This window comes from Podarcis melisellensis (assembly GCF_964234715.1).
Source record: "Podarcis melisellensis genome assembly, chromosome: 6".
Classification (NCBI taxonomy): domain Eukaryota; kingdom Metazoa; phylum Chordata; class Lepidosauria; order Squamata; family Lacertidae; genus Podarcis; species Podarcis melisellensis.
In genome coordinates this window covers 68,839,179-68,860,789 of record NC_138538.1, presented here as the reverse complement: position 1 = coordinate 68,860,789, position 21,611 = coordinate 68,839,179, and the positions used below count along the sequence as shown (strand labels likewise).

At 42.4% G+C, this 21,611-nt stretch overlaps 1 protein-coding gene across 2 annotated transcripts in view; it reads left to right on the top strand.

Annotated features, from left to right (window-relative positions):
- The window catches only part of SYDE2 (synapse defective Rho GTPase homolog 2), a 41,023-nt gene that overhangs the window by 6,845 nt on the left and 12,567 nt on the right, over positions 1-21,611 (top strand). For both annotated transcript variants that reach the window (XM_081914106.1, XM_081914105.1), the window contains exons 2-5: positions 588-1,286; positions 10,274-11,373; positions 12,509-12,635; positions 20,473-20,654. In XM_081914106.1, coding sequence (XP_081770232.1) covers positions 588-1,286; positions 10,274-11,373; positions 12,509-12,635; positions 20,473-20,654 — 2,108 coding nt within the window. The remainder of the gene's footprint in view (positions 1-587; positions 1,287-10,273; positions 11,374-12,508; positions 12,636-20,472; positions 20,655-21,611) is intronic.

Sequence of the window (21,611 nt, the reverse complement as noted above, 5' to 3'; positions counted from 1 at the left end):
GTCCCTTGGTGGGCCATGATAGCTACATTATAACATGCTCCCTAACTTAATGTTTATCAAGCAGTGTCTGATATTGGGGTGGGGGTGGGGTAGATCCTTTTCTTGCTGTGTCTGCACACTTGGAATGTGATGCATGTTCAGACACGACTGTCCTACCATTTGTAGTTACTTCAAGACTTTTATTGCTGTCGGATCTGTGCATCTGGTCATATTTGAATATTTAGCCATCGAAGTATACAGCCTCCCCCTCCCCGTCCGCCATCCCTGTTGTATATTGAAACTGTGTAGAATGCCTGTATGCTGAGCTATGCCTGTATATGGATATAATGTGTGTATAATGTATAGCTACAGAGTTTGTGTAGTTTTTTGATTTAGAAAAGGGGGGAAAGTAAAATCAAGGGAGTTCTGTTTCCATCAGAGCTTTACCTTTATGTCATCCTTTGCCAACCTGGTGCCCTCCAGATGTTTTGGGCTGAAACAGAAGCTTTTTTCAGGCTTTCTGGACACTTGCAATGTGCTGCTGTAGACCACCCCACTCCCCAATTTCAATTGGCTCTCTCTGTTTCCCTCCTCCCCGTCCTTTACAGATTTGATTGAAACAGTGTACATACCATCGGTGAGCAGAAGAGAACTTAAGAACTTCAAATCCACCGAAGTTGCTGAGTGCAGGCCTCGGATTGCCAGCATCACCGTGTCCAAGAAACGTAACTGGCTACATCAAAGTTCTCCAAGGGTGCCCAGTTTGGAAAAAGGAAACTCGTATAAGAAAATTTCAAGAGAAACGCACCAGAGACAGAAATCGCCCAGCCCATTGCTTGAGCCGAAGATGCCTCACCTTTTCCCCAAACTTCTAGGGCATGAAAGCCCTAAAAGAAGAATTGGTTGCGTACGAGCTGTTGAGAATGGGGCAAGCTCTTTGGCACGGCGAAACTGTACTTTAGATTTTGGGGATGATAACGATGCAGATGATGAAGGAGAAATATGGTACAACCCTATCCCTGAAGACGATGAGCCCAATTTCCCTGGTTGTAATGCTGACCATTTGGACCCTCAAGCCATTAATTGCAAGGTGCCTTCTGGGAATGACTTGGTTAAAGTCGTAAGGCCTAACGAAGGCCTCGCACACGTCCTAGACTGTGTCGGAAACACTCTGCCCAGGGAAATTAATGAAGTAGATGCTGTACATTCCATGGAACATTTGCAAGTACAGAAGCAAAAGCCTACGTGCAGTATTCAGACTGGGTTTGCAGTGGAAGATAGCCCTACATTAAAAGGTACTTTGGGAGGTAAGAGGAGTGCAAACATTTAACCTACAGCGATGTTGTTAAATATTACATTTCATAAGGTGGTACTAGCTATCATTTTGGGGTAAGCTGAAAGCCCCATTTTTCTGGAAGTTCAAGTCTTACGTAAGCATTAATTCACTCATACAGCTTGATCAATGCATCTTCATTCAGAAATGAACTGATTTTTTTAACCAGACTTACTCTTTTAGAAAGCTTTAGTTTCACTAGGCCTACTTTGGGTTTCTTCTGTAACGAATTCTGAAACTTTCATTTGCTCATGTAGAAACATCTCTCCCAATCATTCTTCTAGTAGGTTTGCAGAAACACTATTTTCAGCCATGATTGGGAATTAGATATATATATATATGATCTGCCGTTGATTTTTGTTTGCGTAGAACTGACATTTTAATTTTTGTTCAGTTCTTAGAACAAACTATATAACACAAATTGCTCATTACAACTTATTGAACATTTTTCTTAATAGTGCTGTCTATAGGGATACGCCTAACATTGTTTCTAAATTGGCTTTGCTTCTCAGGGTTGTTTTTAAAAAACAAAAATAGAAAACAAGAAGCGAAGAGGGGGGCGGATTCCATTTTGTGTGTGTTTTTAATTTCTACATCATCAGAGTTATGCTTTTCTTGAGACATACTAGCTATTTTTTGTGGCTTCTACCGAGTTCATCATAATATATACTTTATTTGCAAGCTGGTAAGGTGTAAATATGACCGCTGTAGGATATCTACATGCATTTTATGCCATGTTTCATGGATCAATTTCTTAATACATACATAGCTCCCACGAGTATTGGCAGAGGACTTCTGATAGATTAAAGTTTGTTTTTGAATTAAGGGAAATTATATAGAGGACTTCTGATAGATTAAAGTTTGTTTTTGAATTAAGGGAAATTATATAGAGGTTTTCAACTCACTGGGGAAAATTTGTTGCTTAACTAAATCAAGATTGGTTCATGATTGTGGTGCCTATAATGAACCCTGGTGAAATTGATTGCAAATTTATCCTATACTGTTCCTTGTGTATTGAGTTAATGAATGCAGCCTTGCCTCTGTGTCCATTGAATAGTAATCACATTGAATGCAATAACTGATGAAGAGAGTCCCTGCTGTTACGTAATTGGCTTTATTGCTAAGGAGTACTTAGTGATTCTTTTAATCCTGTTAAGGTGTCTACAGTTAATTTCAGTCAAAGCTGAAATGACAGCTCCTCCAGACAAAATTGTCACATAAAGGGCAGCAGGGCAAATCAATTTGTTTGTATGAATGTGTAGTACTGAGTAGCACATGCAGTTACTCTGAAGTGGGATGTAAATGTCTTCATGGCTTTCAATCATAGCTGATTGTTACTGTCTTCTGCCTAGTGATTTTCTAAATATTTTCCCCGCCCCCAAAAGGGATATCCTTTGGGGTGGGGCAGATGCCAGCTTATGTATAGTTTTTATGCTGAGTATTGATTTTGAAATACTTTCCTTGTCTATAATTGACCTGTTTCCATAACAGCACAACAGATATGATTGCTATATTTCCCAGAATACCTTTTAGCAGATCTGGAATATCATCTAATCATCCTTGTTGCCCATAATGGAGACTAAACAGCTTAACCGTTGCATGCAAACGGAATTTTGTGTAGTGCTTCTTCAAGGGGACTTACTAATAAATGTCTTTAATATCTTTCCAGGTTCTGATTTGCACTAAGTATGATTTTTATTGTTACTTTCCTGCAAATCAAGATAGGGCTGCCATCAAACACGACACTCAATATCAAGCTTTGCAACAACGTAGGGGAACTTATCTTTCCTGCCATTGCTGCACATTGCTGACTGTTGCCGATGGGAAAAAACACAAAACGTGATGTTGTTAGGACATGGGATAACTTTTACTAGCCAGTGCAGAAGGGTGAACTTGGCATGGTTGTGCTGTTCACAGCGACAGTTGTGCTTTGTCCATTTTTCATTCAACTCTTCTCCCTGACTTTTAAAACCAGTGAGAGGCAGATGACATACTGCTGCCCCTTTACAAAGAAAGCAACTTTCTCTTCCAACTCTGCATGTATATATCCAAACCTGGCAACAGAACCATCCCTCCTGAAGGGCTACTGAAACAGAAGTCTTGAACTGCATGACCGCAGAAAGGCTGCATGAGTTGGCTTTCTCAGTAAGCATCACATTGTTTAATACTCATCATGCTTTCTAAGTCACTCGCATTTTACTGTCTTATTTTCTTGGTACAGAATTCTCCTGTATGTGCTATGCTGGTGTTTTTTTTTAACCATTCCAGAATTAAGCAGCAGGACTCTCATAAGAAAAAACAGCAATCCTAAACTGCCTGCCTGCCTGCCATAGAGGAAATCTCTTTTTTAGACAATTGCAAGCTTTCTGAAAATAAGTGTCTCTCTATTGCTATTTCCATCTTAACTATAGTGTTTGCTGCTGAGGTTTTCCGAGATAATGTTTACTGAATTATACCTAGCATCCTTAAGACTTCCTCAAATCATAAAAAAGGGAGAGCAGTATTTTTAGTTCAGGAGGTACTGAAAGGAACATTATTTGCATTCCATCCTGCAGCCGAGTAGTCCATATTTAGATAAAAAAGCTTTCAGTTTTTACCGTAATGCGTTGCCTTTTATATAAGAACTTCAGCTTCAGAGTTGGTAAGGCTTTCTGTATGAATGTGTAGCTGTGGGAGGAGAAAGATAAATATCCCTGCAGACTTCCTTCCAAAACAGAAGGCTGGTGCTTTTGATCACAATTTTATATAGCCAGTTTGCATTAGACCAAATGACAGTGTTTGGTCCAAGACAATAGCTGTATCCGTTTAGTATAACTGGTGGCGGGGGAGCACGTTGAGGACTCTTGAGTATTGACTTCTGGGGTTAATTTGAGTCAGCCTTTCTGCGTCTGAGCAGAGTTGTGTACATGTTGATTTAATTAGGATTGACTTGATGGATTAAATAGACTTCGATTGAGTAGATGAGATGAGATCTGACTTTATGAAGTACAGTGATTCCCATGTGATGCTCGTTGGTCTCTAGCTTTGAAAGAAGTGGGTGTGCGGCTGTGCATTTAATTGCTTTATTGCAGAAGCTCTATAACTTTTTAAAAACTAGGTAACACAAGCTCACGGGCCAACGTGGCTATCTTCACTTTTTGTGTTATCTGCAGAAGGCAGTTGATAATCTTGTGTAGTTCCCCACCTCCACTCCAGGCGCCATATTGAAAAGCTTGCAGACACCTCTGTGCCAAGATGATGAATTTAAACTGACCGCAAAAGATGCCTTTTCTTTCTCAGTTACTTGTTTTGAGTGTCTGCACACGTATTTATGATGGCAAAAAAACCACCAAAGCTGACTTATTGTAAGACTTTGGTTTTTTTTCAAGCGCTTGCTTTTCATTACAAATATCTGATAATGCACTTGGCAAGAAAATGGGATGTGGCAAAGATCACAGCGGTATTTCTGTTTGTCCCACTGGGAACTGCATAGGTGAATTCTTTATTATGTAATAAAGGTAAAGGGACCCCTGACCATTAGGTTCAGTCGTGACCGACCCTGGGGTTGCGATGCTCATCTCACTTTATTGGCCGAGGGAGCCGGCGTACAGCTTCCGGGTCATGTGGCCAGCATGACTAAGCCGCTTCTGGCGAACCAGAGCAGCGCACGGAAATGCCGTTTACCTTCCCGCTATAAAGCGGTACCTATTTATCTACTTGCACTTTGATGTGCTTTTGAACTGCTAGGTTGCCAGGAGCAGGGACCGAGCAACGGGAGCTCACCCCGTCGCGGGGATTCGAACCATCAAGCTTCTGATCGGCAAGTCCTAGGCTCTGTGGTTTAACCCACAGCGTCACCCGCAGCCCCCATTATATAATACTCCTTGATAATTCCATTCTCACTTTCAGAGAGCAGTGTGCATAAAGGACAATATACAGCAAATGCAAAATATTTGTTCTACAATAGAGGGGGTGTTGGTTGAGAGACTCTGGGAGCAGAACTTGTTCTCTGAAGGACTGGGGGATTGGATTGTGCCAACCAAGGCTTCTTGTAGGGGATGGGTTTCCCTCCCCCTGGATATTTTCCTGCATCCACCCTTTCCTTCCCCATTTTCCTTGGCTGACAGCAGGTGTCCCTCCTTAACCTCATTCTTTCCTGAGCAGCTGGAGATAGTCATCCTTGTGAGGTGATAGCCATTTTAAAATAGCTGCTGCTTCAGGAGGATGGGAGACTAGTGGCTTGAGGCACATGTGTAGAGTTTCCATTGAGGGAGCGCTATTCCAGCCTGTACTGAAGCTACATTCTGCATTTGTTTCAAGCAAAACAGCAGTCATGCCTTCAAAGCAGAATTAGATTGACTTTGGAACAGTTATATAGTTTACGACTCATGCGAGAAATACCTTCGTGTGTTTCTGTTCAGACTTTTGCACATTCACATATCATCTGATCACTGTTCTGTTCCCCTTCACCTGCGTACATATTCTACTTTTAGCGAGGTTTTGCAATAATTTAGCGAGGTTTTACCATAAAATGGGGAAGGCACAGATAGGCAGAGGGTCACTGGCTAAATGCCAGTAATGAAAGTAAAATTTAGCAATGTAAAACAAAATACCAAACGCTCTAGACTGGAGCTTTCCAAACTGTGTGGCATGACACGTTAATGTTTTGGCTGCAATGTGTCACACAAATGTTCCCCTTGCTCCTCCCGGGGCTGGAAAGGGGTAAGTTTAATCTCCGGGTTTGCTAGTAGAACTGAATTACTGTGTCATGAAATGATGCATGTCTAAAAAGTGTGTCACCAACATGAAAAGATTGGTAAGCTCTGCTCTAGACCCTGTGTGCGCAGTAAGATAGACAGGGGCGCCATCTTGGGAGAGGCTGAGGGCACCCCTTAAATTTTCAAGGAGTGGGCTGGGGCCCCTCAATATTCCATAGCCTGCGATAGGCTCTGCAGAGCATCCCTGTGGCTGCAGCGGGCCTTGCGGTCTCCTCCCGCCATGTGATGTCATACATGCATGCCAGGCACCCAGTGCCTGTAACAATAGATATACCGTATTTCTTTGCTCTATAGGACGCACTTTTTCCCCTCCAGAAATTAAGGGGAAATGTGTGTGCGTCCTATGGAGCGAATGCAGGCTCCTTGGCTTCAGCGATAGGAACGCGAAGCCCCCGAAGCTCACAGGGAGCGCTCCCTCTGTGCTTCCGAGGCTTCACGTTGCTTTCACTGAAGCCTGGAGAGTGAGAGGGGTCGGTGCGCACCGAAGGAAGGGGCTCCGTTTCTTCTACCACTTCGCTGAAGGGGCGCTGAGCAGAGAGGGGGAGATTTTTTTCCCTTGTTCTCCCCCTCTAAAACAAGGTGCGTCCTATGGTCGGGTGCGTCCTACAGAGCGAAAAATACGGTAGTATTGATTTTAAAAATAGAGAAGGCCTGAACCTCCTCATGGATACCATATGGAAAAGGTATAAGCAACTTAGACGGCTTAGCAACAGAGATGTCTCTGGCATCTACATCTGTAATAAATGGATGCCACGCTGCCAAGAAGAATTCCAGTGCTGCCCTTTCGACGTCATTTGTCACTCTAACAAATTTGGGTGAGGGGAGAGAAAAGGACTGAAGCCACCGGAAGTTAGACGGGAAAACGTCAAGAACGTTAAGATTGACTTCTCAGCTGTAATGGAGCCGAGGAAAGTTTTCTAATATCTTGGCTGGCTTTCCTAAGCCTTTGCCAGAGGCTTCTGACAGAAAGGGAAGATTGATGTTAGCAGGCAAAAGCATGGCACTGATTACTATAGAAGGCTCCAGAGCAGGCCACCAGTGGGACTACGCTGCGATTTGCAGTACAAGGGAAGCCTTTGTCCGGTTTTATCAAACACCGCATTTCTTGCGAGCTGCTTGCCAGAAAAGCACAGCAGGCGTGCTAGAAATAGTCTGTTCCCTGCAAGGAAACAGCTTCAACAGAAGCGTAGCAACTGGGAGAAACAAGAAGATTCATTGAGGCGTTTGGAAAACAGACTTTGTGCAGCATTGTATTCTTTTAACTTTTTTTTTTGTCTTTTTTTTAAAAAATGAAGCTCCTTGTGAATTTGTATCTGGGAAGAGAGTTATTCAGCTTCCTGAAGGATTTTGATGAACTTTAACTTGTTGAGCTTCATTTTCTAGCATGAAACGTGGCATGGGTATTGAAGAATCATGCTTGCTTTGTCCTGTGTGATTAGTCAACAGATTTGGTATTTCTAGGCAAAGTGCAGTAAAGATGTACAGTACATAGTTACTAGTAGAAATACTTGGTGCGTATTTTTTTAAAATAAAAAAGGGAGGGAGGAAATCATTTTGTATTATAGTGTTGTTTAAGAATTCATTTTATTTTTCCTTGAAGCAGGAATTTTTATCACCGGAAGTGAGAATGCAGTGTGACTATTTGAACTTTTTGCTGCTGTGACTGATGGAAGTACTTCCTCAGTCCCTCTTCTCATTGTAGGTTAGGAAGTGATGGCCTAGAGGTTCAGTCTGGTTCCTTTTGCATAGACTAGGAAACTAAGAAAACTCTTCTTGTTATCCTAACCTAACTGCTTTCTAATGACCTTTGCATGTGTCCTGGAGTGAGCAGCCGCTATACATCATAAGTAAAAGGATAAACGGAATAATATTTCACCTGAGTCTCTCTTGGCATGAGAGTAGGTTCTTGGGCAATGCTAATGTTATTGAATCTTCAATTCTTATTCTGTCCAAAATATGGTCATTGCTAAAATTAGACAAATAGGCATTTGTTAACCTGTTGGTCTATGAAAGGCTCAGGAGAGAATTTTGTTAGTTTTGGAAGTATGCTGGCTTCTTAGGTGTATGGGATTTTTGGATTGGGGCAGTGGTGGTAGGGTTCTTTGTAACATAATCACTTGTACACTCAATAGCTGCTGGTCCAAAACATCCAGATGAAATAACTTTGTAGTGGAGCAACTGTCTTGTTAACAGCTTCTTGTGAAGTCGCAGCCTCAGTAGAGTCTGCTCTGATAACAAAAATTAGGAAGCAGTTGGTAGCAGATGCTGCTAAAGAGAAACTGTCAGAAAGACAGTAATATATTCTAGAATCTCACCTGACCAGTTCCTATGAATTATGACCAGTTCTGTGAATTCGCCAGTTGTTGTGAATGATGAAAATGTGAATTATGTTTTTGATATAGCTCTGTAAATCCAAAGAGAGAAAATCGAAATAAAGCCACTGTTTTTCTCTCTGTTTAGAGAGAGTGGTTAGATTCCAGATGGTTGTTTGAGTTCCCAGCATACGGGCCAACTTTTTTAGAGATACATGCCTGCTTTTACTTTTCATCTCATCAGCAGTCTTGTTTCTCGGTGCAAGAGCTTCTAGAGGTAGCATAACAACTATGGTTAGCTGAAACATATTCTATGGTTTTGGATTCTAGTTTGCTGGCTGATCTCAAACCATGCTTTGCCAATTGAGACTTTGCTCTAAACTGTAACTCACAAGGAGAGCAGGTGCTTTTGTTTTTCATTAACTACAGCTTGTTTTGTCAGGACCCAACAAAAAATATGCATGGTTTATCTTATTTATTTGGAAAACTTACAGACTGCTAAACATGAGCAGATATCATAGTGAAGTACAATAGTAAATAAGAGAACTTGCAGGTTCTTTGCTATTTTCTGATTGGATTCAATCATATACTGGCAAATTCAGCTTGTGAAATCAAAGCTGATTTGGAAGCTGCTTGTGCAACGAAACTGCTTCCTTAAAAGGTAGGACTCTTTCTGATATGGAAAGTGAATGAAAATGCAATGGAAAGTGTGGAATAACTTTTGCTTCATTGCAACGTTTTCCAGGCTCCTTGGGAAAAAATGTAAATGCTGATCATTTACCGGTAATCTTTCTGCAAACAAATCAGGATGAACCCTCAATAAACAGATCATCTGGAAAAGCCAAGGCAGATAAAAATAATTTTACTGGAGAAATTAGGTGTTAGGAAGCTGGCCTATTTCAGCAAACCATAGTTAAGATTAACCACAGTTTAGAGGTCACATTTCTCCAAACCCTGTAGTTAGTCAAAACAGAAGCCAGAGCTTCCGCTCTCCTCCTCGAGACTCACCTAGGCTTACCATAATAAAGCTTAATTTGTTATGATGCCCTCATGCAACCACGGGATGCAGGGCTTCTGATTAATGCTCAGTTTTTCTTCTCCTGGCTATGATAATTTATTATTTTTTTAAAAAAAGAACAGTCATCCTGGATCAGCATGCAAGCTGGTAATCCTTTGCTGAATCCACTGGATGCTTTCTTAATTCCTAGGTGGCTATCACCTGAGAGCCAGCAGCTTTCCATGACACACCGAAAGGGGCATTGTGCAAGAAAGGAAGAGGGCACTTTGGGGCTTGAGGAAGCAAGGCAAGTTAGAACTGTTAAAAGACTTCCAAAAGCATTCCATCTCCACCCTGCCCATCAGAAGCAGAGGGGGACATGGTTGTTTGACAAGAGGGGGCAAATTACACTGAAACAGGATGCAGCTGTTAAAAAGATGCAAGTTCTAGAGCAAAGTTAGGTCCCCTATAATTTTCCATTCTTTTCTAGTGGCTTGACCTGCAGACAAGGCACAGGAGTCTCCCCCCCCCCAAATGACTTGGTTGCACAGAGCAGTTGCATTCAGGAGTCTCTGAATTAACAAGTCTGAGAAGGCAATGCAGAGAGACAGAACAGTACATAACCAGGCAGGGATCAGTTAATTGTTCCTAGGCAGATTCTTAAGGGAAGGATGGGGCAGGTTCCTTGTGTGGTGCTGCTTTTGGCAGAACAAGGCAGAAAAGTACAGTCCATAGGTCAGAGCATGTTGTAGGTGCATCTGATGCTCTGCGTTGTCCTGAATAATACCACACATATCTTTTTCAGGTCCTGGCAAATTAGTAGCTTATTAAATTAAAGTATCCTTTCCCTTCATTTTTAATATGTCCCTTTCTTCTTTTCCCCACCCCTGCAAAGGTCCTGGGATCTTGTCTGCAAGCAAGTCCGAGATGGGAGCGACAGAAGGTTCTCCTCCGAGTCCTAACCCTCTGAAGAAAGGTGGTTCGATAAACTGGTCCTTCCCTGACAAAATAAAATCCCCAAGAACGGTGAGGAAACTTTCCATGAAAATGAAAAAATTGCCAGAGCTGAGCAGGAAGCTGAGTGTCAAGGGAAATTCAAGCCATAGTAGCACGGACAATCCTTCATTGCTTAAGAATAACTGCCAGGTCATAGGTCACGGGTTGCTACCTTCTTCCAGGAACATCACGGCAGCTGCTAGCAGGAATGTCATAAGCCGGTACCATCTTGACAGCAGCGTGTCCTCTCAGCACAACTACAAAAAGAAAAGCAGTGGCAATTCGAAATCCTCCAGCAAAGGGGGCTACCTCAGCGACGGAGACTCTCCTGAGCTTATAACAAAATCAGGGAAGCACGGCCTCGAAAGCCGGGCTGGGAAAGGAGGAAAGGAAGCATTCCCAAGCAGCAACGGTAGTAAGGCGGAAATAGACATTGACGCTTTCAGGCACTACAGTTTCTCCGACCAACCTAAATGTTCCCAGTACATATCTGGACTCATGAGCATCCATTTCTATGGCGCGGAGGACCTGAAACCGCCAAGGATGGACTCCAGAGACGTCTTCTGCGCCATTCAGGTAGATTCGGTAAACAAAGCGAGGACTGCCTTGCTGACGTGCAGGACGACCTTTCTGGACATGGATCACACTTTCAACATAGAAATAGAGAACGCCCAGCATTTGAAATTGGTGGTCTTCAGTTGGGAGCCCACACCGAGGAAAAACCGGGTCTGCTGCCATGGGACGGTGGTCCTCCCTGCTCTTTTCCGGGTGACAAAGACTCATCAGTTGGCAGTAAAGCTGGAGCCCCGAGGTATTATTTATGTCAAGCTGACCCTCCTGGAGCAGTGGGAGAATTCTCTCAATGGACTAGATGGAGAAAGAGAACCAGTAATGTTTGGAGTAGATGCTCGGAAGGTTGTGGAGAAGGAAAACGTAGGCTTGATGGTGCCCCTGTTGATGAAGAAGTGCATTATAGAGATTGAAAAAAGAGGCTGCCAGGTAGAGTTAATTAAAAATAACAACCACTGCATTCTTCTGCATTTAATTTTTGCTGCTTAGAGCTTTACCCTTATTTATTTACTTTTGCTATAAATAATGTTGCCTTTGTTGGTTTCACCATATCCTTCACTTCTTTAGTTTGGGGTAGTACACCTGCATTGCAGTGGGATGAAGGCTGCTTTCTCCTGCTCTTTGCAGTCATGGAGACATGATGTGTTTGTATGATACAAGAAGTGGAGGGATAAAAGCAGTCTGTGCCTTCTGGAACACCAACAAATCTATTGTGGGTCCAAGTTTCCTCTGGCCTCAGGAACTTCCAAACCTGGAATATGGTGGTAGTGAAATTAATTGGGGGTTTTTTTGTGCTAATCTAAACAAAACTGAACAAACAAAACAGCTAGTTTTTACTGTCCCAGTGTGGAAGATGACGTTGTATTAAGCAGTTTTGATGGATAGATTCCTCACAGGTCAAGTTTAAATGTTTTATTGCTTTTATGGGAATTACAGTCATCACATGATAAGCTGAGAGCATGTAATTCCTATCAGAGGTTATTGCGTCCTCTGGTCATAATGGGATTATTGAATTTCCAAGAGTGGAGAGAGAGAGAGAGATTTCTCTCCCTGTGGCTTATTTATTAAGCCTTTTATGGGTTCCTAATAAAAGAGCCTTTGGGACAATTTTCTAAACAACTTTGCCACGTATAGCCTAAAGACGATTTTGCCTACTGGCTGACTATCATTGCCTCCAAAGAAGCAAACTGATGTCCTTTGTAATTCTCAGTTTCAGCTTATTTTATCACCTGATATTAGTTTCCAGGCTTCCAACAGTTTGACTCCACCCCCAAGGCACACTCCTCCATTGTCTCCTGAGACAGATGGATGCCAGCAATATTAATTTATTTCGTTATATCTCTGGCAGAGAACTCCATAGAATATTCTGGCGAAAAACTAGTACTGCGTGCCAGTGATACAATCTGCATGTCTCTCAGCACCTTTGGGGGTCTTGCATGAATATCTTGATGCTTCTACTGGGCTTACTGAAAACTGTGTTTGTGCTTGGTATTTAACTTACAACCTTAGTATTCCTTAGGTGGCAAACCTGTGCCATGTTGTAAGGTTATGATTTTGCTTCTAGGTTGTAGGCCTGTACCGTTTATGTGGCTCAGCAGCCGTCAAGAAAGAGCTCCGTGAGGCATTTGAGAAGGATAGCAAAGCGGTTACCCTCTGTGAAACCCAGTACCCAGATATAAATGTGATAACAGGTAAAGAAAATGAAAAACCTTGATATTTTTTAATTAAAGGAAGAATATGCTTAAAATGTCTGTCAATGTCAATGTGAAAATTATTTTCATTTTGGTACTCTACAAGTGGAGCCATAGATATCATTACAGTGGTACCTTGGTTGTCAAACTTAATCCGTTCCAGAAGTTTGTTCAACTCCCAGAACCATTCGGAAACCAAAGCGTGGCTTCTGATTGGCTGCAGGTGCTTTCTGCGCTCAATCGGAAGCCGCGGAAGCTGTGTCGGATGTTCGGCTTCCAAAAATGTAGTATCAAACAGAGAATTGCTCAGATTGTCCTGCAAGTTTGGCTTACAGGTAAAGGTAAAGGGACCCCTGACCATTAGGTCCAGTCGTGACCGACTCTGGAGTTGCGGCGCTCATCTCGCTTTATTGGCCGAGGGAGCCGGCATACAGATTCCAGGTCATGTGGCCAGCATGACTAAGCCGCTTCTGGCGAACCAGAGCAGCACACGGAAACGCCGTTTACCTTCCTGCCGGAGCGGTACCTATTTATCTACTCGCACTTTGACGTGCTTTCGAACTGCTATGTTGGCAGGAGCAGGGATCGAGCAACGGGAGCTCACCCCATTGCGGGGATTCGAACCGCCGACCTTCTGATCGGCAAGCCCTAGGCTCTGTGGTTTAACCCACAGCGCCACCCAAGTTTGGCTTAGGGTGGAACAAAATTTATATATTTTGACTTATTTTGCTGCTGGAATTGTCCTCCCCAGGTAGTTCTCAGGGGTCACAAAGCCATGGGAATACTGGAGGAGATTTTAGAGCTGCTTTAGGATTTAGCAACAAGGACAACTTTTATGACATCGAAATTGCTTATCTTGGGGGGTATTAACTGCACATTGCATGCTGGTGCCTGTTAACAGTCTTGTCTAAAAGAGCAAACTGGAGGGGAATTTAGGTCAGAGAAGTGAGGGGGAGAGAATGAGCCCTTAACCCTTTCCTCACACATCATCTTGCTACTTCAGTTCAACCTCCAAGTGTTAGCCCCACAAGGTTCAAAGTGTGTGCTTACTAGGGCCTGTTTGTCTAAATTGTGTTCTGAGTCTAGGCAGTGCTGCACCTGTCCATTATTAGTTCAGCAAAAATTTATGAAATAAAATATAGCAATTCTGAGCATCTTCTCTGGTGTAGATGAATCTGAATACCTTGCTTGGACTGTCTTGATTCATCTCTTGAAATCTCTGATTAAGCTTTCCCCTCAGCTGAATAAAAATGCTCATGATGGAAAATTCCTCTTTGTGCTCCTTTTCCATCTTGGATGACAGTGAGCCTCAAGTGTGGAATTTCCTGTGGGATGGACAGTTTCAAGCAACGCCATCTGAATTACAGCCGTTTTGAGAATAGAATGTCTCTTTCAATCTTGTCTCTCTTGATTTGAGCTGCTGCGGCTGCTCTGCTTTCATTTGTGTGCACAGGCTAGGCTTTGTAGCACTGTGCAGTAATGAGAACATAGAAGACTCAGGTCAATAGTCCCATCTAGTCTAGCATTCTGTTTCCCAACATAAGTCAGGCAGAGAGGTCTCAGAAGCTTGCAAGGAGGGCAAGAAATCAGTAGGTCTTGCCTGTTGTGTTTCCCCAGTATCTAGTATACAGAGGTACACTACCTTGTAACATGGAGGTTTCGTTTAGCAATCATGGCAAACAGCTGCTCATAGACCTATCCTGCATTAATCTGTCTAAAACGTGGAATGCATGAACAGTGGTCGGAGATGATGGAAGTTGTAGTCCAACAGCATCTGGGGTGGGGTCCACAGGTTCCCCACCCCTGTTTTAATGCTTCTTTTAAAATAGCCATCTAGGCTAGCATCCATAGCATGATTATATATTACATTTAAATGTGGTTTTGTTTTTGAGCATTGGTGAAAATTCCAGTTGCAGTCATACTTTAGATCTCAAATGCCTTGGCTCCCGAACAAATCAGCTCCCAAACGATTGAAACCTGGAAGTGAGTGTTCTAGTTTTGAACCGTTTTCAGAAGCCGAATGCCTGCTGTGGCTTCCAATTGGCTGCAGGACGCTCCTGCAGCTAATCGGAAGCCGTGCCTTAGTTTTCAAATGGTTATTCTGTTCAAGAACTAAGGTACGATTGTACTTCAACTCTCCAGCAAACATTGCAGTGCCTGTATCCTTCATTTTGGTGGCAGCCCTTTTTAAAGAAACAAAACAAAAAAAACCACTGTTCCCCAGCTAATGACAAATTCCAATAATGCCTGGATCAAGTTGAGTGTGTGACTGCTGAATGGTTAGTCTTTAAAGCCCAATGCAAGGATGGTAAGATGTGTGGGTTGTTATTGAGTTCATAAGAATCCTAGCTTTCACTTAAAAAAACAACAAAACAGGACATTTTTTTAGCTCTCGTCGTTAGTCAAAAGCCTAAATGAGCCTCAGCAGCACCTGTTGAAATTACCTGGGAGCTCAGCAGAAACAAAGAGAAATAATAACTCAATGGGTAAAGACAATGCTGTCTGCATGCAGATGTCTACAGGTTTGGGGTACCTGGCATATCCAGTTAAAAGGAGCAGGGCTGGGGAAATATGCTCCCTGAGACCTTAGAGAGTGTTGCCAGCCAAAACAGGCAGCACTGTGGGCTAGCCAGGCCGCCAGCTTGACAGTACGCACAGTGCTGCATGCCAGCATGCGTTTTAACTCGTAAGCCCTGCAACGCTTCAGATAAGGCCGTGCTATTTGTTTCAATAGATGAGAGCAATAATGGCCGTCTGTATACGCTGTAACAGAAATCCAAACCGGATGCTTCTTAAGCAAAACCAGAATCCCCTTCTCAGAAGAAGAGTGCTGGTGGACTCGGGTTTTTGAAAGGTTTGTTTGTTTTCGGACAAGATCAGATACAACGAAGCAGGTTTCAGCCGTTTTTGCTTTGCCACGGCAAGGGCAGCACTGCCCTCTGGCAAGGAACCAGATTCCTCCCAGCGTCGAAACTGCAGAGTTGGGTTGAGGCTGTCCTGCCCAGGGGAGAAGCACTTGGGCACAAAGTCGCCCGTGTAGTTCTTTTGCCAGCAGCATACTCTCCCTGCTGACGCTGGTGGGAGGGTTGGCAGAAGGTTTGGCCAACCAGAAGTTGTAGACCACTGTGGTAAAGAGAAAGGGAAGGAGAGACATAGAAATGGGAGGTGTTCATTGTGTTAGAAAGGTAGTAGGAACCAAAAGGGCTAGTGGTAACCAGGGAAACGCAACAGAGGTTCATACTTTTCATTAAAGCTCATCTTGTGACTCCTTCAAAGGTCAGGAGAATTCAACTCTCCATGGAGTTACACTGGTACCTCGGGTTACATACACTTCAGGTTACATACGCTTCAGGTTACAGACTCCGCTAACCCAGAAATATTTCCTCGGTTTAAGAACTTTGCTTCAGGATGAGAACAGAAATTGTGTAGCAGTGGCATGGCGGCAGCGGGGAGGCCCCATTAGCTAAAGTGGTGCTTCAGGTTAAGAACAGTTTCAGGTTAAGAACGGACCTCCAGAACGAATTAAGTTCTTAACCCGAGGTACCACTGTATTAACTTTCAGCAGGCACTTTATAGGCATTTGCAACTGTGAGGGCTAGAAACTTGTCCTACAGCTTTGAAGGGTATGACTATTTGGGTGCTACCTCCAAATACCAAATTCTGTTTTTAGAAGATATGTATTTACTGATGTGGATGGTGCAGACGGTGTATCAGTGAAATGGGTGCAATTTCACTGCTGGGGTTGAGGACGGTTTTAGTCCTTAGCATTTATTATTTTGAGGCTGATGTGTACATGTGTATAATAAAACACATTGTTCTTGTTAAAAATATTTTGTTGAAACCTCAGCATAAATCGTAGTTCTTTTAAAAGCTGATTCGTATTCAATGCTGCTCCCCCCATTCCCACTTTTTTATTAACTGTGGGGTGTCCCTAAGACTCTAAAAGGCACTGTTTTACTTTGAAAACTGCAGTTGGTCAAGGAATGTGCATTTAATTATTAAACCTCAACTGAGGAATGCTCCTCTGGCTGGCAAGCAATTAAATGCACATGTGATTTAGAATAATGTGTTCTGCTGGATTTGGATCCTGGTTGGTTTCTGACATTGCCGCATCATTTCTGCTTCCAGCCATGTGAATTCTCATCTTGGAGTAAAGCATGTCATACACTTAACAGTTCAGTGGGTCAGAAAAATGGGAAATTAATGAGGTGGATTGGGGGAGCTATGTGTTTTCTGCTTGCTGCCTAAATTAGTTCTGTGTGGACAGTGGTGTATCAAGAAAAACGCAGCTGTCAGGAGAGGCACCTCCATAAAAATAACTGCCGTCTCTTACAGAGCTCAGCTAGTGAAAGGATTTGGAAAGGGGATGTGGGTCAGAGGGCTCACAAGTTATTCTGTTCAGGAATTAAGCAGGAGAAAGTGTTTTGAGAAGGAAATGCCAGGTTACTCTGTTGCATAGCTCAATGCTGATGCTATGAATAGACATTGCAAGTGGTGCCTCTGTAACTGAATGTGTTTAAAATACAGGACAGATTCCTTTCCTATCAGTTGCATATGAGCTGTTTGCAAAACCTTTTTTTTTTTAACCATTCTGGTGACAGAATTTGATATCCCCACCCCACCCTGTTTCACTATATTCCCAAACCATGATTTACACAGACCAGCTTCTGTCTATTTGGTTCCACTGCTTGTCGAGGTTGTAAATTTAGGCCTACCTAGACTTGAAATAATTGTGTGAAATGCATCCCTTTGGCTTGCAAAGTACAGTAACCATCAAACCCTCCTCACCTACTAGCAAGGTTTGAAGACTCTTGCGTCAGATGGGCCACTTAGGAGCTGTGGAATTCATAAAGAGCTCTTTAGTGTCATGTTGTGATTAAACAATTAGCCTTTACATTCTGGCTGGTTCCAATATTCCTTGACATCAAAATTATGTAGTCTTTAGGGCTTTTTCAGCAGCGCGCCCCCCCTTCCCCAAACAAAGAGTGAGAATAGAATCCCTCACTTTACTCTTAAGGATTTTTGCTCTTAACAAAGTCTTCAATTAACACAGTTCACATTACAGTTGGGTCATAGGGCAGGATTTGTGGTAGGCACACTGAGCCTTGCAACAAGTCTTGCTTTGTTAAGGAACACTCAGCAGTGGTATTTCTGTCATGGTTCGAGGATTAGCAAGGCCTTTATTTGGCAGATACTTAAACTGGTATCTCGGCTTCCTATTTTCAGTTCTCTTTGTTTTCATTCTACATTAAATGGTGCTATTTATTGAAGAGCAGGCTGTGCTTGCCTAGTTGGGCCATGAGTTATGAACAATACAAAAAAGGTCTCGTGCACCACTGCATTCGCCCCACCTCCCAATTAAAACAACTGAGCTGCCATTTTAAGAGTTTATAAAGTTAGGTGTTTGGATTTCTGAGCCTAGATACTTGGTAGCATAAAACAAATGCCTTGGTTGCCATTTGGGGTATTCCTAAAAAGGGGAGGCAGTAGTTTTAAAGCTTGTATGGTTGCAGAATTTTGTGTTGGGGATGCAGTTTGTTTTAACTTGACTGCTTTATTTTAGTTTCTCAAAGCAAAATGTTGGGGCCTGAAATGAATAACGTTACATGATCTACAAAGCAAACTATACAAAGTGTCTGAGATCTCACTATCTATCTCGGAAAGTTGTTTGTCTTCTTCTGTTCACTTGGCATTTGGACACAACTCAAGATACCACAACCAGATTTTGCATGCTGGCTGGTTCCTGAGTTAAAGGAGCATTTTATTTTATTTTTGGTATCTTTGGACACCATTTTCAAGCAAGATGGCAGACTGAACTTTTCAAAAGTGTGCTGATTTTAACTACTGATTTTAAAACTGCACTGATTCTTTTTTAAAATAAAATTAAAAATTCAAGTGATGCCAGGTATTTCTCCTAGTATGAAATTACTCTTGTAATGCCAGGTATTTCTGCTAGTATGAAATACTCTTGCACACGGATGTGATGCTATGTGTTTGACATCAGGATTTATTTTTGCACAAGTACCTGTTACATTGAAATTTGCATTTGCGCTCATCTTCCTACGTTTCCTGTAGTGGCTTTGCATTGGAAAGGGGAAAACCTAGTGTGATAGAATATTGCTGGTGTTTGGCATGTTACTTATGTGAAGAGAGGGCAAGGGTAGGGTTGATTGCTTATCTCTTTTTCCAGTATTGCATGGCTTCTCCTGCCTCCACTGTGTCTGCCAAAGCGTACTCAGTGGGGAGCAGTCGAACATGTGGAAGCTGTGTGATGTACATAGTGAAAGGTCCCTGCTGCAGAAGCTATGGCAACCGCAGTGCACAGCCCTGTAGCACTCATCACCACATTTAAAACTCTATACACTTGACTAACAAGAGTAAAGAGACCTATAGATAACAAACTGTTCTAAATTGTAGCAGAGGAATTCAGAAGTTGCTAAAACAAACAAACAAACAAACCCCAAACCCCGCTATTTTTGGTTTGCGGGTGAAATGTTTGCTGGCTCCTAGATGCAGTTTCTCTTCCACAACCACAACACATTCCACACTCCTGTGGAAGATGGCATCATAGGTCCAGTCTACAGATGCAACAGGACGAGGCAGTAGAATCGATGGTGTCATTTCAGACCAGAGGTTGCTAGAAACGAGGGGATTAAATTTTTGAATGCTCCAATGTGTTGAGAGCTTGCTTCAAGCTGATCAGCACAATAGGCAAAAAGGTAGACTAGAACTCTTCTCCTCAATGATTTACTTTCATATTTCCATGGAGGTATGTGTTTGGGTTTTTTAGGGGGTGGTGGAGTTCAGTAGAGGAGTGGTTAAAAGCAGCATGCTTCTAGCTTGAAGCATGATATAATCCATTCTGCCACCTTGTTCTGCTGTGGGTATAGACCCAACCACAGTGTAAAAAGTTCTAAACGCAAGCTTAATTTTCTTCCCTTCAGCCCGGCTGATCCTCATTTTGCTGCTTTAGGTTTGAGCAGCTGCTTCAGGCTGTAAAGATTTCTCTCCCTAGGGTGTGGTTTTTTTGTGTGAGCGCCAGTTCTGGGCTTTGAATAGCATTACAATGGTAAAGTTAACAGTACTTTTTCTTCTGCCGCTATTCAAGAACTGGTACTACAAGATTTCCTGATATGGTGAATGGTAGTCTTGAAAGGGCCATAGCTCAGGGGATAGAACATTGGCTTTGCATGGAGAAATCGCCGAGTTCAGTCAGTGGCATCCCTCACTAGGGCTAGGAATGTCCTCTAGGGAGCCACTGCCAATCATTGTAGACAACACTAAGGACATGGACTCAGTATAAGGTATCTCCCATGCTCCATAAGAGTATTGCACTATCAAAGAGGATAAAGCAAAATAGGAAAACAGAATATGCAGAAAAGGAAAATGTCCCAGTCATTGCATTCTACCCTGAATGCCCAGTTCTAAGATTATTGGAATTCTATATGGCATAACTCATCTGACGTTGAAATGGAAAGCATTATCGTGTTGTGACAGCTTCCCCGTATTATTTAATTATTAGATACTATTTTCTTTTTGGCCATCCATCCATTAGCAAACATTGAATACAGAATTCGTGAGGAAAGGTTTAAAAATCGGAGAACTGGAATTATTTGCAGGATTTTATAATATGCAAAATGGGCCATTTGTAACACATGTGCTTATGCATACATGCTTTGGGATAAATGCTCATACATACATGTATTGAGGTCCTGGGATGCTCTGGGAGTGGTACCCTTGTGCTTTGTACATGTGCTCACAGTGTGTGCAGGGAGGTGCCTGCTGGCGTCTGTCGTTGCAGTTTGTTCATTGCACCTTGTCTGCATCTCTTCTGAAGGTGTTCTCAAGGACTATTTAAGAGAGCTGCCTTCCCCCTTGATAACCAAACAACTCTACGAAGCTGTGTTAGATGCCATGGTGAAAAAGCCCTTGAAAATGACAGCGAATGGATGTGATAATAACCCTGGTGATTCTGAGCATACCGTGGCTCTCTTGGATTGCCTTCCGGAAGTGGAGAAGGTAAGTATCGTTTACTGGTCTGTTGTAGATGGCATATTAAATTCCAAATCCGTTTTAAAGAAAACGGATTGCGTCATGACCTGAGACAAATGGGCTCTTCCATAAGATGTTGGACTACATGAATCATACAACAGGGGCGTCTGAAAATATTGCTAAGCGGGTAGTTAGATCAGTCTAGTGAACCCATTCTTATTCATGGGAATATTAAGCTGTTTTTGTCTTTGCATTGCTGGGTGTCCATGATGCTAAATAGTGTTAGCTGACATTCTGTCCAGATTTATGTTGGCATTGCTGGAGGTGCAACAGCAGAGATCATTCCATGTACAAATTAAAGGTTTAATTTTATTGGTATTAAAGTCAGCTAGTCAAGAGGGGAATAGGTGGAGTTGTTGCTTAGCAACCAGGCTGAGAGTGGCATGATGTTTGCTGAGGTAGAATGTGGTCCAGTTGACTATGTAGTTCTGAAGTCGTTTTTCTCTGTGTGGCTCCCTCTGCGCTATAAATTTAAAGCAGTAAACGTGCTACTTTAAACAGTCAAGACGTCTCCCAAAGAATTATGGGGAACTTAGGTTTTTTGTTTTTGAAATATTTTTATTAGCTTTCAAATTATTATGGAACCACAGAGATTGCTAAACTATAACAGAAAATTCAATAATATATCCACCCTAAGGACCAGGGCATACAGAACCTAAATAATATTAAATAATAGCATCCAGTCTGAAATCATGACAACCATATTTCTCTAGACTGCATGGGGAGAGATGCCTGTAAATCTGAAATTAAACTGTGTGAAATTTAATTCCACCACAGTGAATAGAATGATCAGAACCTTAGTTTTTAAAGGGTGCTGGGTTAAGAGTGTTAAAGAGACCACTATTCTCATAGACCTACCATTTCCAGTGTGGAAATCCTTCTCAAATAGATCCATGAACTCTGATAATGCTTCTTGTTTGCCTT